The sequence below is a fragment of the Scardinius erythrophthalmus genome (genome assembly GCF_964197995.2).
Source record: "Scardinius erythrophthalmus genome assembly, chromosome: 2".
Taxonomy (NCBI): domain Eukaryota; kingdom Metazoa; phylum Chordata; class Actinopteri; order Cypriniformes; family Leuciscidae; genus Scardinius; species Scardinius erythrophthalmus.
Window position 1 is genome coordinate 28,037,102 of NC_138222.1, and position 16,279 is coordinate 28,053,380.

The 16,279-nt window shown below is 37.6% G+C and overlaps 1 protein-coding gene across 9 annotated transcripts in view; it reads left to right on the plus strand.

Moving 5' to 3' along the window:
• The window catches only part of tp53bp1 (tumor protein p53 binding protein, 1), a 32,334-nt gene that overhangs the window by 10,042 nt on the left and 6,013 nt on the right, over positions 1-16,279 (plus strand). For 5 of the 9 annotated variants that reach the window (XM_081359885.1, XM_081359880.1, XM_081359879.1 and 2 more), the window contains exons 15-23: positions 392-458; positions 713-796; positions 8,460-8,751; positions 8,858-8,917; positions 9,106-9,255; positions 10,422-10,642; positions 10,913-11,059; positions 11,341-11,729; positions 15,369-15,560. In XM_081359885.1, coding sequence (XP_081216011.1) covers positions 392-458; positions 713-796; positions 8,460-8,751; positions 8,858-8,917; positions 9,106-9,255; positions 10,422-10,642; positions 10,913-11,059; positions 11,341-11,729; positions 15,369-15,560 — 1,602 coding nt within the window. The remainder of the gene's footprint in view (positions 1-391; positions 459-712; positions 797-8,459; positions 8,752-8,857; positions 8,918-9,105; positions 9,256-10,421; positions 10,643-10,912; positions 11,060-11,340; positions 11,730-15,368; positions 15,561-16,279) is intronic. The other 4 variants (XM_081359887.1, XM_081359882.1, XM_081359881.1 and 1 more) reach the window with 1 other exon arrangement.

The window sequence follows — 16,279 nt, forward strand, 5'->3', positions numbered from 1 at the left end:
TTATTTAAAACAGAATTAATTCATTACATCTGAACATTATATAACGGTTTTAAATAATTAAAACAAATATAAAATATATAATTAATAATATATAAACTATAATTTATTATAATATATAATATTTTATTTGAATAATATATAAACTATTTTATTATAATATATAATCTTTATTTGTATTATTTCATTTATTTGTATATTATATTTTTATTTATATATACAATACATTTTTTAAATCTTTGTTTTTATTATTTAAATCATGGTTATATACTGTTCAGATGTAATGAATTAATTCTAAGGTATTTTTGATGTAGTATAAAGTCAGTAAATACTGGTTCTGTTTTTAAGTGGTCTACAGCTTAACCCATCAAGCTTGATTTTAATGCTTCCCCAGAACCACCATTAACAGATGAGGAAGGATCTGTCTCCAAGGCTACCACTGTTGCCATGGCTGTAACCAGGTAACCTGCAGTGGTTGCTATGCAGAAGCTTATCAGTGGGATGTATTCATTTTTCGGCTGTCACTCACAGCTCCTGATTCACTGACTTACTCTTTTTAACACATTTGCAGTGCAGATCCTTAATAATGCCTCGACACTAGGCTTCATTTCATTAAAATACTGGACAAAACTGCAGATTTTAGTGTTCACTGTTGTTCATGATGTGGGATATTTCCCTGTTTTTTTGTTTTTTGTTTTCTCTTTCTGTCGTTTAGTCCTTCTGTGTTTAGTCGTGTTCGGGAGGCCCACAGGCAGGTCCAGGTAGAGGATCATGCAGAGTCCAGTGATCCTCCACTCAGGTACTGCACTACTCTGAAATGAGAATTATGTCACTTTTAAATCACCTCTTGCTGTTCATTAGAGATAAAAGTTGTTTATGCAGTACAAAGTAGTGTCATGCTGGTTTGCCAGGTATTTTGAATTATATGCTCTCACAATGAGCATTTGTGACTGAAAATTATGGTGTGCGAATGCAAAAAAATGATTTTGATGCACTATGCGAGTGACATCTGACCACTGATCAAAGCATGTTATACCATCAGAATATTGTTGTTGTTATTAATCCCTAATGGATGTTGTGTGCAGTGTAGAAAGCCCTGTTAATTATAACGTCAAGTCAAGTCAGTCAAGTCAAGTTTATTTATATAGCGCTTTTCACAACACAGGTTGTATCAAAGCAGCTTCACAGTAATAAATTAGAACAATACATCAATGTTTGTTTCTAGTGGAACGTCTACGTTCGGTAATGCTGATCAATAGTATCGTTGATTGATTAATTAAATTAAATATCCCCAAATATCCCCAACTGAGCAAGCCAAAGGCAACAGTGGCAAGGAACCGAAAAACTCCATCAGGTGACCTAATGGAGAAAAAAAAAACCTTGGGAGAACCCGGGCTCAGTCGGGGGCCAGTTCTCCTCTGGCGTTTATGAACTAGAGGTCGGATTTAACTGTAGAATTAAAAGTATTATATGAATGCCTGGCTGAAGAGATGCGTCTTTAATCTAGTTTTAAACTGGGAGAGCGAGTCTGAGCAACGAACAGTATCCGGAAGACTATTCCAGAGTTTTGGTGCTAAATGTGAAAATGCTTTCCCTCCTTTGGTGGACCTAGATATCCTAGGTATGACCAAAAGCCTCGAATTTAGTGACCTTAAAGAGCGCGATGGATTATAGGGCGATAGAAGATCCGTTAAATAGACTGGAGCTAAGCCGTTTAGGGCTTTATAAGTCAGTAGCAATACCTTGTAATTAATACGGGACTTTATAGGTAACCAATGTAGGGATGATAAAATCGGTGTTATATGATCATATTTTCTTGATCTAGTTAGAACTCTAGCGGCGGCATTTTGGACTAACTGTAGCTTGTTTATTGAGGATGCAGGACAACCGGCTAATAACGCATTACAGTAATCTAGTCTCGAGGTCATGAATGCATGAACTAACTTTTCTGCGTCAGAAACTGATAGCATATTACGTAGCTTAGCAATGTTTCTAAGGTGGAAAAAGGCTGTTCTTGTAACATATGAAATATGATTTTCAAAAGACAGGTTGCAGTCTAATATAACACCCAGGTCTTTTACTGTAGAGGATGAAGTAACAGGACATCCTACTATGTTAAAGTTGTATTGTAAGAGGTTTTGTGGGTGGTTTTTTGAACCGATAAGTAGTACCTCTGTCTTGTCTGGATTTAATAAAAGAAAATTATGCGTCATCCAATCTTTTATATCTTTAACACACTCTGTCAATTTGGATAATTTAGCGTTTTCATCTGGCCGTGATGAAATATAGATTTGAGTGTCATCAGCATAACAATGGAAACTAATTCCATGTTTCCTTATAATATTTCCAAGTGGTAGCATATATATTGAGAATAATAGAGGGCCTAACACAGATCCCTGCGGCACTCCATAGTTTACTGGAGTTATGATAGATTTTTCTCCATTTAAATAAACAAAATGGTAGCGGTCAGATAAATACGATCTAAACCAGCTTAATGCTTGTCCTTGAACACCAGTATAATTTTGTAGTCGATCTAAGAGTATTGTATGATCTATAGCAGTGGTTTTCAAACTTTTTCAAGAGCGACCCTTTTTTTTTTTTTTTAAATTGACGCGACCCATAGGCCTATATAGGCCCTTTCTTAAGCCTTTTGTTAACAACCGCTTTTGATGATGCACGTGCAGTGGCTTATCCGTGACGCGATCGCAACGCAAAGTTGATTCTGCACTCTTTTGATCTATAGCTAAAGCTACAGGGATACTAATTAACCGGGTAACCATTAACCATTGTAAGAATTTTAACCAATTAATATAGCCTACTATCGTTTGCTGTATGCTTAATATTCCACAACAAATCCTTTAAATTTAATTATATTCAGAACAGAACAAGAATGAAAAAAATATATATAAACAAGCCAAAGCGAAATAATTTAAAGCGAAAGTGAAAGTAAGCGGCGTTGGGCTCATGTAGCCTAACTCTCTCATTCGAATACATTTTTTTTTCCATATTCGCGATTTATTTGGATGCTAAACTATTATTTATTATAGGCTTCTAAGAAAAAATGAAAATGATTATCCCCCCAAATTTTAAATATTTATTAGGCTTCAAAAAATATAAAAACTTTAATTTAAGTGAACTTAAAACAAACCTTACATAAACCCATTATAAATGTCATTACCTGCCTTTCCTGTCTAACAGGTATGCAATATACAGAAATTGAATAAGGTTATCAAAACATTCTGCACTGCATAAATTATAAACTAAATATAGATAAATCCTTATTAAAGCTACAAACATTCTTTAGTCAAGAGCAGTTAGTAATTTTCTCAGAGAATTAGCTGCTGCCACTTTAGGACCAGCCACAGCTGACGATCTCACGCATCCCATTCTCTCACTACTCTTTACTTTAATTTAAGATTTAATTTAACTCGTTTAAGACTGTTCTTGTGAGGATACTCGACAAAACGGACATTTTGGCATGTGTGTTGTTCGTTCTAGCGCGAAAGAGAACTTGATACTGGCGCGCGTCTATCTGTGGGTTTGTGTTTGTGTTTGTGTGTGTCAGGATCACTGACAGCGCGTTCTCTTTTGTCTTGTCGCGCATGAAAAAGCATTTGCATGAATAAGAGCGGGATAATATAACGATAGCTTAGTCACCTGTTGTTGTTTCTGGCGTTTCATCGCCTGTGCCGCAACCGCGATACCACGGAGGAGCATGTCGATGCGCACGCGTCCGCGCCCGGGAACATCGTGTGCACACTATATAAACAAATAGCAAACGGGATTTTGGATTTTGAAAAGTGGGGAGGACATGTCCCCATAAGAAGTTACGCTCGGGGTCTTCTTTGTACTTCACTCACGTTCCAATATCGATCCCTCTTCAGAAAATCACCCTCTTCAGATGCGCAAAAATGTGCTTTGTAACATCACAGTGGAGCGGTGCTTACGCTGAATGGCACGAATTGTAGGCTATATTGACTATTTAAACAGAGCCGTGTAATTTTTATGTGAGGTTGACCATTTTATTTTGATAATGAACCGGCTGCGATGTCAAGATTGCAGTGCTGGAATATGTTGTGTGCGTGTGAGGCGCCACCGGCACGATGGAATCATAGAAATACTCCGTTATTTTGTTCAGGACATCATTTGAAACTGAAGTATTTATTTATATTTGTGTACACTCGCAATAAAACACAACATTGTGCTTTTGTAAAATAAAGAAAACAAACAAACTGCCGTCTCGGTTTCCTTTCCGTCAACTTTGTTTGTGAGGCAGCGCGCCTTCCAGAAATGAACCAAACTCAGCAGTATGCTGTCAGTTTTTTCTTTCGTTTTATTAATCTATTAATTGTTTAAATAGCCATGTTGCGTGTGTTTCTTTTACATAGGCTTATAGACTATGATTTTATGAAAACAAATTTAGTTTTTTAATTTAATTATATTTTCCTTAAATCATCCTGGCGACCCATTTTTTAAGTCTCGCGACCCACCCGAGGGTCGCGACCCAGGGTTTGAAAACCACTGATCTATAGTATCGAACGCAGCACTAAGATCAAGTAAAACTAATATTGAGATACAGCCTTGGTCAGAAGCTAAAAGTAAATCATTTGTGATTTTAACGAGCGCAGTTTCAGTGCTATGATGCGGCCTGAATCCAGACTGAAACTTTTCATAGGTGTCATTTTCTTGTAAGAAAGAGCCCAGTTGAGCGGACACAACTTTTTCTAGTATTTTAGACATAAAAGGAAGATTTGAAATGGGTCTATAATTTACTAGATTATTCGGATCTAATTGTGGTTTCTTAATGAGAGGTTTTATAACTGCCAGTTTAAATGTTTTTGGAACATAACCTAAAGATAAAGACGAGTTAATAATATTGAGGAGAGGCTCTTCCACTACAGGTAACACTTCTTTCAATAGCTTAGTTGGTATAGGATCTAGTAAACATGTTGTTGTTTTAGATGAAGTAAAAAGTTTATTTAACTCTTTTTGTTCTATAGTGGTGAAGCACTGTAATTGTTCTTGCGGCGTGATAATTGAGGCTGAATTATAAGGCGCGATTGAGGATTGAACGTTTACAATTGTGGTTCTGATGTTTTCTATTTTCTCAGTGAAGAACTTCATGAAATCATTACTACTAAACTGTAATGGAATACTTTGTTCAGGAGACATCTGTTTATTTGTTAGTCTCGCCACGGTGTTAAATAAGAACTTAGGATTGTTATGGTTGTTTTCTATTAGTTTGCGTAGTGATGCTCAGTGTGCCTTTAAGGCATAGTGCATCAATACATATTGCAAAATAGATCATTTAAATTGAGAGTGGGGGTCTGCGAGGAGTCACAGGGAATGAATTGAGAACCACACCTTTTGTGTTGTCAAAAATATAATGGGTGAAGCGCCGCGCAGGGCTCTTTGAGCTTGTGTTTTCAGGTTGCAAATAATGCTTGCAATGCAATGAAATCTGTTGTCAACAGTAGAGAAGCTATAATGTCTATCTGAGGTTCTCCTCCAAAATTCAAGGCCTGTGGTTTAATGGTTAAATATAAGAAGACGGCCATGAATATTTGTATTATAATTTTACTGTTCCTCTGTAAAATAATAATTACGTATATAAATATTAAACAGTAAATTTATTTTACAGTAGGATTATTATAGTAATATATTTTATAAATTTGTTTAATGTTTATAATTTATTCAAATAAAACAGTATAATAATCATTAGTATAGTAATATTGAGCTATATAATGTAGAGTCCTTGTGGACAGTAAAATGGGCAGTAAATCATAATTTAAGGCTTATAATATAATATAAATATTATTTAAAAATGTTTTTTCTCTGCATATTTATCACTCCTGATGAGTTTACATCCCTGTTTCAGTCGTACTGTTGCTAATATTCATTAGCAAGATAAACTACCAAGTATTATACCATGGTCTGGGTGAATACTCGATTCTGATTGGCTGCAGGGTGTCCATTAAAAAGTGATAATGTACACCTAGGAAAGGCGTCCCGTCAATTTGCCTGATGACAGTTCTAAATGATTGCGCTGGCTCAAACTCTGATCAACTGCTGCGGTCTGGTCGCTGTGGCCACGTTGCTTGGCAACGCCTGTATACGGGAGATATTAAATAGTGCGCTCGACTTAATAAATAAAAACCCTCACGATTTTTGCTCTAAAACACATTAAACTATTATTTATTGATTAAATATTTCTTTCTTTCGTAAGTGACCATGGTATAAGCGGGTTAATGCCCTTCGAGGTGTCCATTGTCAGGTATTAATGGACATCGCTGCGCGTCGGACGGTTCACGCCTCGCCGTCGTCCATTAATATCTGATAATGGACACCTCGAAGGGCATTAACCCTTACTTATATGTTAGGCATTATATAATGTTTGTTACTTACTAATGAAAATGATCATTAGTGAAAGTGTAATCAATATATATTTGTTGATCAGATGTTCATAAGGAGATCAGTGCTGCTGTTGGAGGGGTATTTGTGCTCCTAAACAGTGTAAGCCTAAAGCCCTTTCTCAAGTCTCTAGAGTAGACTCTGCATAGGAATAGTCTTTGGCACAACTGACCTTGAATTCTTTTTTGTTGAGGTTATAAATAGATTTCCCCTGGTGTTGGATATCTTTAGGAACTTAAAGTAGGTTTGATAGTGGCACTCCTGCCTGGTCAGGGCTGTAAAGAGCCGTACAACAGAGCATGACCCATTTCCAATGCTCAAGGTTGGGATGCTTTTTGTTTTGTTTTGTCCTTTGTCTTTGGCCTGTGTTCCTTAAGGTGTTCATCTGGTGATCTTAGATTCTTGTTAAGAAACCATCAGTTGATTTGAACATTATCATTATGTTATTGTGTAAGCCTGCACAATTAATTGAAATAAAACTGAAATCATGATATTGCCTTTTAATTGCAAAGGTGGCATTTAATTAAGTAAGGGATAACCGCTCGACACGTAGCGGAGCATATACCCAAAGGTCATTTGCCAGCATTGACAACTTAAAGCTGTTATTGATGTTTGCAGTGCAATATTTGACCGGAAGGGTAATCATGACTGTTATTTTCATCAGAATCAGACACAGAGATAAAGTAGCGCATACGATTACATTTATTTGAATGAATGAATTATATTATTTATGTGAATGAATTAGGGGTGGGCGGTATGACCAAAATTCTGTTTCACGGTATGACTCATTTTATTTCACGGTAACTATATATTTCACGATATAGTTATTTATATATGTAGTTATTCTCGAAAAATCGTCAAAAAGGGCTTTGTATAATAAATAAACCCAAATACTTTAGAAATGAAAAGTACTTCACCTTGTTTGATTTTTTTTTTTTTCTTTTTCTTTTTTTTGGTAAATTATTTCTTTGGTAAACTATTTTGATAGCTAAATATAGTAACAAAACACTGTCATCAACTTTTAGATGAACTCCCCCCAACTGATTGATATTAAATACAACTCATAGGTGCAATTCAACTTTAAATAAAGTGTTGCTGAATCATTTTTTAATAAGTCTCATGTTATTGCTTTACTTCTTCAATCAGTTTATAATATCTGAATATTTTATATTGATCTATTCTATTCATAATAAGTTAGTTACTTCCTTTTAATTTTGTTGGATATTAGTAATACTAGTTATGGTTAAATGTGTTCCCCGGTACATTTTTGAAAACAGCGCATTAATATAGAATACTGATTAAACTGACTTGGAAATGCATTAAACAGTGTTATTGCACACCTTCCAGCCAATCAGAATCGAGTGTTCAGACAGCCCATGGTATAAATAAATATATTATGTGCTGTGTTTTTTAGAGTGAAGTGCAGCACTGTGTTCTTTTACACAAGGAGCTCATGATCCATTGTTTTCAGTGTCTCAGAGCGGCTCGGTTTGCAGTAAATGCTGCTCTACGCAAACTCTATCTCTGCATCTGAGAGTTTGGGTTGCAGGTGGTACAACAAACCACCTTCCCAAACTTGTAAAGCTTGATAGTTTAACGTTTGAAAATGAAAAAAAATTAAGACAGCCATAAATATCAGTATTGTAATTTTACAGTTCTGTAAAAAATCTTTTTCTTAAATTCTCAACTATATTTTACTGTGAAATATTACAAAAGCAATATTTCTTATTTTATTACATTTTTATATATTAATAATAATAATTATTATATATTATCATTATTATTTTATAGTCATATTGATATATAATCATTTTGGTCAAATTGTGCAGCCCTACAAACAAACAAGCAAACAGCATTTATTCATTTTTTATCATGAAAAATTGCAGTTGTTTTTTTTGGGCAGCCATATTATTGTGCAAGTCGCTTATAAGTCAATATGTTGTTCTTGTCTATCGCTAAGTGAAACATTAAAATGATTAAAGTCATTTGCACTGTAAAGTAAACAAATTTACTTTGGCCTTCACTTGCTTTTCTTTCCACTTCTCCAACAGGCAACCAAGCCAACTGTTCAGTCCCACCAACACTAATGACTCAGGACTGTCTCCCAACCGCCCAAAAGAGACAGCGGGCAGCAGATCCTCCGGCCGAGTCACTGAAGCTGTATCTCTGCATCCTGGTGGCACGGGAGCCAACTCTGAACCTCTGGTCAGTGGTCTGTCCTCCCCTGCCAGGGAACAAGAGGTCCTCAGCACTTCTGACAAACCTCGAACACCTGTCCGACAGAAAGCCGTGTCACAGCAAACTAGTGTGGATATTAGCTCGACTACAAGCCCACCCAGAAAAGTAAGAAAGTGGTTGGTTTATTGTAGGATACATTTAATGATAAAGCACTTTAATATGTGCCATATGTCATTTTTCTCTTTTGCCTTTGTCTCTTTTGGTTTGTCAGAAAGCTGTGTCTCAGCAAACTAGTTTTGATCTGTCTGGACCACATAACCTGTCTGGAAGGGTAAGAGTCTTCACTAAATGGTTATAATGTTTTTTTGTGTAAACATGTTAGGCATTACAAAGGAAAAACAAAAACAATCCTGCACATTGTCATAGCTTCTAAGAAATCCAGTATTATTTAAATATTAAATTATTAAATAAAGACGTAGCTTTTTAGATGTATCTTCAAGTTTGATCTCACTCTTATAGGGGGAACCAAGCACACCCACCAGAACCCAGTCAGGTCCCTCATTGCGCAGACATGTTCGCACCATCCAGGAAGTTCGAACAACGGTCACTCGCACCATTACAGATGTCTACTATGAAGATGGCAGAGAAGTTGACCGCAAGGTTACCCAGGTAAGATGAATTGCCTTGGTTAAAACTGAACTGATCTAGAGAAAATAATTTTGGTTCAGGCATGATTCATTTATTCCATGAGCAAAAGTTTCTTATAATTGAGAGGTTACTGGGTAGTATTTGGATTTGTGATCTCACCATGACAGCACCAATGAGGCGACCAGGGACCAGATTCACATAAATCCTCGTAAGAGGTTCATAAGAATGTTCATAAGTACAATTCTTGAAAAAGGTTCTCAAATATTTTCTTAAGAAATCTTTTTTTTTGTACCATAATAACGATAAATATACACACTCTTTCCAACTTGATGGGAGTCCAGCGCTTCCTGTTATGTTTTTTAATGTGTATAATACAGCTAATGCAACTTACTTCAATATAATTATAGTCGTGTTAGGATGATATATCACTTCTTAACACGATTATAAGGCCGTCTAGAGTAAGTGCTTTTTGCGTACGTGTGGTTTCAGTTGTTCCTATATTTTTTCATTCATTTTGAATACATTTTATTACGAAATTTTGGGTGAATTGTGATTTTTTTTTTTTTTTTTTTTTTTTTTTTTTTAGTATGAACATATATGAACATATAGTTCTATTCCGTAGACAACAGTGTGTATCTCTGAACTATAAAGTACTTCTGTGATAATATGAATTATTTTTGTGTAACAGAAATAATGATACTGTGTGGTTGAAAAGACTGTGAAGCTGTTTCATAGCTATACATGATGACTGCTTTCTCTGGGTCAGCGGCAGCACAAACAGATTTGAATTGTCTGGTGTGATTTTGTCAAAGGTTTTATAGACCCAGGCGAATTGTTGCCATTTTGAAATGAGATTGCTTGGGTATTTGAATTCGAGATTGCGATCTTTTAATGATTGATCGTGCAGCTCTAATTTTATTCTAGAATGTTTCGCGATTCCGGCCACAGCTGCGTGTAAAATGAAGCTACTGATATAGCTGGAGTCATGATATTAAACATATTTGAGAATTGCTTTTAATTTCTTTAGGGGGTAAAAATGTTTAATGAGAAAAATATTACTGAATGAACCTTCAATGATTGGTTCTCAGTCTCAGTCCTATGAATGGCTTGTCAAAAAAAAACATTGACAAAGGTCTTAAGGACAGATTAAGCTGTTAAACAAACCTCTTCTGTATGTTTTCTCCAAGGAGTCAGAGGAACCCGTGGTGGACCGCTGCGTCATAGATAATGACATCTCCCCATCCCGCACAGGAAGCTCAATGACATCAGGAGACCTGGCTGATGTCAGTTCACTCTCCTCAAAGGCCCCATCACACCACAGCTCCAGTGGGATAAGCAGCGGGGGCTTGGGCCCCATCAGAATGCCAGATTTCCTCATGCCCGCCAGCCGAGGGGCCAAATCTGGCCGGTAAGAAGTTGTTCTGTTTCCGTTTCTGTCACTAACACTCTGCGGTTAACACACCAATCTCGGAAACGGTCACACTTGTATGGCAGTAGTTGCGTAGAATGTCTTGCATGCATGTGATTGTCAGAATGTTTCCTTCAAGCATGTTCACACTTTCTTGTTATTAGACACGGTTTGATTTTAGTACCCCCTCATGGCTGCTGCTCCCATGCACATTTGGTTGAGGGCGTTTCAGCTGAGCGCATCCTCTCCTTGTGTGTGTTTGAACCCCAGGTGGGGCGGGCGGCAGCAGCCGAGGACCCACACTGTGGTGGTGGGGTCAGAGGTGACGGATGCACGGGGGTCTCGGGTCACCACCCAGCTGAGCCCCCGTGGCCGTGCCCGGCGAGGAAGGCCTCCTTCCCGCGGCCCGCTGTCCAGGTGAGGTGCTCCTGGGTAGGCTGCCAGGGTCCAAGACACTGTTTGTACCAACAGTTAGCCACTAATTTATAGCCACTTCATAAAACCACTGTTTTTAATCATCTTGCATGAACTCTTGCTCTTTTCCCCCAAAATGTCTCAGATAGTAGTATTAACTTTGCTCTTCCTTTGTGGATCATGGACATGCGCTCTGTTAGTTTACATATTTAATGGATGCTCATGGTGTCACAATTTTCTTATTTTTATTGCTCTCTCCATCCCCTGCTAATACTGGCTCTCAGAGGTGGCAGGACAGGGCAGAGAGGTGGTGCCCATGGCCAGGGTGCATCATCCTCAGAAGAGGAGCCCTTTGCCCAAAGACATGTCCAAGCGCCAGGCAGCCCAGTTGAGCCCAGTGCTACGAGCCACTCTGACTCTCTCAACACCACCTCCCCGGACAACAGCACTGGGTCCAGCAGCTTTGTTGGGTTGCGTGTGCTGGCCAAGTGGTCATCCAACTCTTATTTCTATTCTGGGAGTATCACTCGAGACCTGGGAGAGAACCATTTCCGCCTTCTATTCGATGACAACCAGGAATGTGAAGTGCAAGGAAAGGACATCTTGCTCTGCGACCCCATTCCTCTGGAGACGGAGGTCACTGCCTTGACAGAAGAGGAGTACTTCAATATCGGTAAGCAGGACTAAAAATGATTATGAACCATTACATTTATACCATTATGTATTCATATACTATATTTTCAGGTTTTTCAGATAGGTCTAACAGTAGTTTTTAGGTACAGTGTAAAATAACACTGCATAGTCTCCACTGTATAAATTAAATAAAGATTAATCTTTATTAAAGTCACAAAAGTTATTTAGTCAATAGCAGAGGGTGATTTGTTTAAAAAAAATCCTTTGTCTTGTTTAATTGACATTAAAAACGACAACAGGAATATTAGACTGCTGTCACTTTAAGACCTAATGCACGGATCCAGTACACTGATACACATGCATTGTCTTTCTCGACGGTTTATGTACACTTGAGACACTCTGTTTACTAGGATGCTCGCGAAGACAGGCATGTAAATGAACCCAATTTAGTATTCGCGCGCTGTCTGAGACACGTGTTTCCGTGTGCCGATTGTGCGGTTGAATGTTTAAATTGGCTAGGCTTAAAAACGCGTGCAGTTGATAAACTTTCGTGACAGTGCAGTTCTGGCCCGATGTTGTGACGCTTTGGGGAGCCAGAATGTACCCAGACAGGAGATTTATATGATCCAGGTGGCAGCTCTATCAGCGGTGTCTCCTTCGCTTGGAACTGTGATGTCAGCAATAGACTTACTTACTAACATTTGATTGGACAGCTCCTCTCACGTTGTCTACATATCTCTCTGACTGTCTGTCATTCTATCTTGTCTTTCTGCCGATGTATCTATTTTTGGCCATCTATCTATCTGTCCATCTATGTCCCTCTATCTTTATGTCTGTCTGTCTCTCTGTCTTTCTTTGTCTAAATATGTGTCTGTCTGTCTCATGCTATCTATCCTTATTTTTGTTTGTCTGCCGTTAAATATCTTTGTCTGTCTTAGGCTCTATATCTTTGCCTATCTGTCTGTCTCTCTGTCTTTGTCTGTCATTCTATCTTTGTATCTGTCTATCTTTCTTCCTGTTGTTTTATTTATCTTTGTCTCTGGAATCTTATGTGTAACATCATATTAGATCCGTACATTAGGTCTTAATATAATAAACCCGCATCTGTCTGTGTTAAAGGGTTAGTTCACCCAAAAATGAAAATTCTGTCAGTAATTGCTCACCCTCATGTTGTTCCAACCGCGTAAGACTTTCGTTCATCTTTGGAACACAAATTAAGATATTTTTGATGAAATCTGAGAGCTGGATCACTCCTCCTGCAGGCTTATGGACACCTTAACTTGCTGGCCCGAAAATGTATTAAAGACATTGTTAATATAGTCCAAGTGACTCCAGTGGCTCAATCTTAAGTTTATAAAGCGACGAGAATACTTTTTGTGCGCAAAAACAAACAAAAATAACGACTTTATTCCACTTTTCATTTCCTTCTCTCTGGACCTTGAGTTTTTTTTACATAGTGTAATAGCGCAGCGCGTCTGTGTTTCACGTCACCACGCATCACACATGACCAGAGTCGCCCAATAGTGAGCCTATGTGGTGACGTGAAACACAGACGCGCTGCGCTATTACACTACGTAAAAAGACTCGAGGTCCAGAGAGAAGGAAATGAAAAGTGGAATAAAGTCGTTATTTTTGTTTGTTTTTGCGCACAAAAAGTATTCTCGTCGCTTTATAAACTTAAGATTGAGCCACTGGAGTCACTTGGACTATATTAACAATGTCTTTAATACATTTTCTGGGCCAGCAAGTTATAGTGTCCATAAGCCTGCAGGAGGAGTGATCCAGCTCTCAGATTTCATCAAAAATATCTTAATTTGTGTTCCGAAGATGAACAAAAGTCTTACGGGGTTGGAACAACATGAGGGTGAGTAATTACTGACAGAATTTTCATTTTTGGGTGAACTAACCCTTTAATAATGTTAATCAAACAAAAGAAAAGATGGAATCACTCACTGCTCTTGATCAAATAACTGTAGCTTTAATAATAATGTATTTATTTATAATTAAAGGGATATTTCACCGCTGGAAAGATGAATGTGTATTTAATTGTGCAATTGGGTCATTTATGCAGTAGAAATGTGAAATTATTTTAGAAGTTGGTGCCTTCTAGTCTGAGAAAAGCCAGAAAATGTATTTTTGGCTCATGTGGATGAAAGACAACAACTCCCAGAATGCACTTGCTTCGCTGCGCTACGAGGCCACTCCCAAGCCACGCCTACCGGTTACAGAGGGCAGTATCGGAAGAAATTATACAACTAGGCCACTAGTTGACTGAAAAAAAGATGCCGTTTTATCATGAGATCCCACCCCCTATGGGCGGGATGAAAACATGCGTAACTAGCTCCTACTACTGGCTGTAGTCTTCTGTAGTCTTCTTCTCTTGCGTCATCTGAGTTTTTTTTCCAGACACACAATATAGAAATCTCTCGTCTCAGGGGGACATGAGGGAGGGAAGCAGGTCATTCGAAAATAGTACCAGGTTTCTACTGATACAAAGCTTAAAGGAGAACTCCGGTCAATTTTAACATTGACCTTTTTTTGTAAATTTGGAGTGCTGTCAATACAGAGAACAACGACAAAAATCGGTGTTGCCTACACCGTGTTATCCTCTTTTTAAAATTTGCACCCTGTTGACTTCAATGGGGCAAGTACTAAACCTGCTTTTAGCCTCTTAACATCCTTGATGTGTCATTACAAGTGCACAGGTCATGTGAGTGATTCCTTCAGAGTGATCACGGGTGAATCTGACTACAGTAGATGTGAAAGATATTAATAAAAATGATGTTATTTCAGCCAGCGCACATACCTGTGTTTACATCCTGTTTTCGGTCGAAGTCCATAGTAATCGATTGTCGAGTTCACGCACATAGGTTTAGTTACCTATGATCACGCACATGAACTCGGCAATCGACTACTTTGGACTTCAACCGAAAACAGGATGTAAACACAGGTATGTGCGCTGGCTGAAATAACATCATTTTTATACATATCTTTCACATCTACTGCAGTCAGATTCACCCGTGATCACTCTGAAGGAATCACTCACATGACCTGTGCACTTGTAATGACACATCAAGGATGTTAAGAGGCTAAAAGCAGGTTTAAAACTTGCCCCATTGAAGTCAACAGGGGGCACATTTTTAAAAGAGGATAACACGGTGTAGGCAACACCGATTTTTGTCGTTGTTCTCTGTACTGACAGCACTCCAAATTGACAAAAAAATGAGCTCAATGTTAAAAATTGACCGGAGTTCTCCTTTAATGCTAATCGGTGAAGTATCCCTTTAATACACAAAAGACTATGCAGTGACTCTTTTTGATTTGAATATTAAAATTCGGTATTAGTTCTTACTTGAATGCGTCTGTTAAATGGATATAAAATGAAAAAATGTGAAGCACTGGTAATTACATTAGTTTATTTCTTATATTGTGTTTTTAATAACAAAGATAAAAATAACAAAAATAACTATTATAATATACTAATACTATAATATTGTGATAATATAATAATTATCATTAATAAAAGACTTGGAGGAAAAGATGCATTTTGATGCTTCAAGAATCACTCTAAAATCAAATCGTTGCTCTCTGATTCGTAATCGTGTGGCAAGTGAAGATTCACACCTCTGCTTACTATAATCTTTATTTTTCTGTGCTTTTCTGTGTCTCTGGTGACCAGGTTTGGTGAAAGGTCACAAGACTCAAGACTCTGAGTTCCTTTACTGTGTGGAGAAAGATGGTCAGAGTAAGTGGTACAGCAGAACATCTGTGATTCTCAGCATGGAGCAAGGCAGCCGCCTGAGGGAGCAGTATGGACTGGGGCCCTACGAACCATCGACACCACAAACCATGGCATCTGATATCAGCCTTGGTGAGTCTTCAGCTGGACTGTTCTGGACACAAACATCTAAGATAATTTAATGGGTAACACTTTACAATAAGGTTCATTAGTTAACTACCTTAGTTAACAGATTATAGGCAAAATTGTGTTTAGACGAGCCCCCACTTTGTTACTACTGGCTCTCAAAAAGTTAAGAATGAATTTGACATTTATTAATCTTAGTTAATATTAATTTCAGCATTTACTAATACGTTATTAAAATCAAAGGTTGTATTTGTTAACATTGTGAACTAACATGAACAAACAATGAACAGCTGTATTTTTATTAACTAACATTAACAAAGATTAATAAATACTGTAACAAATGTTTTGCTCATTGTTAGTTCATGTTAGTTATACCATGGTCTGGGTGAATACTCGATTCTGATTGGCTGCAGGGTGTCCGTTAAAAAGTGATAATGTACACCTAAATAAACCGTCAGGCGTAACCAAGGAAACCAAGTTATTGTTTGTAACTTGTAACTTTAGATTTCGATTGTAAAACTAATGTTTTAAAAATGTGTTATTTGGCAAGTGACCATGGTATAAGCGGGTTAATACCCTTCGAGGTGTCCATTGTCAGGTATTAATGGACTTCGGCGGAGTCCTCCGCTGCGCGTCGGACGGTTCACGCCTCGCCGTCGTCCATTAATACCTGATAATGGACACCTCGTCGGGCATTAACCCTTACTTAATACATTAACTAATGT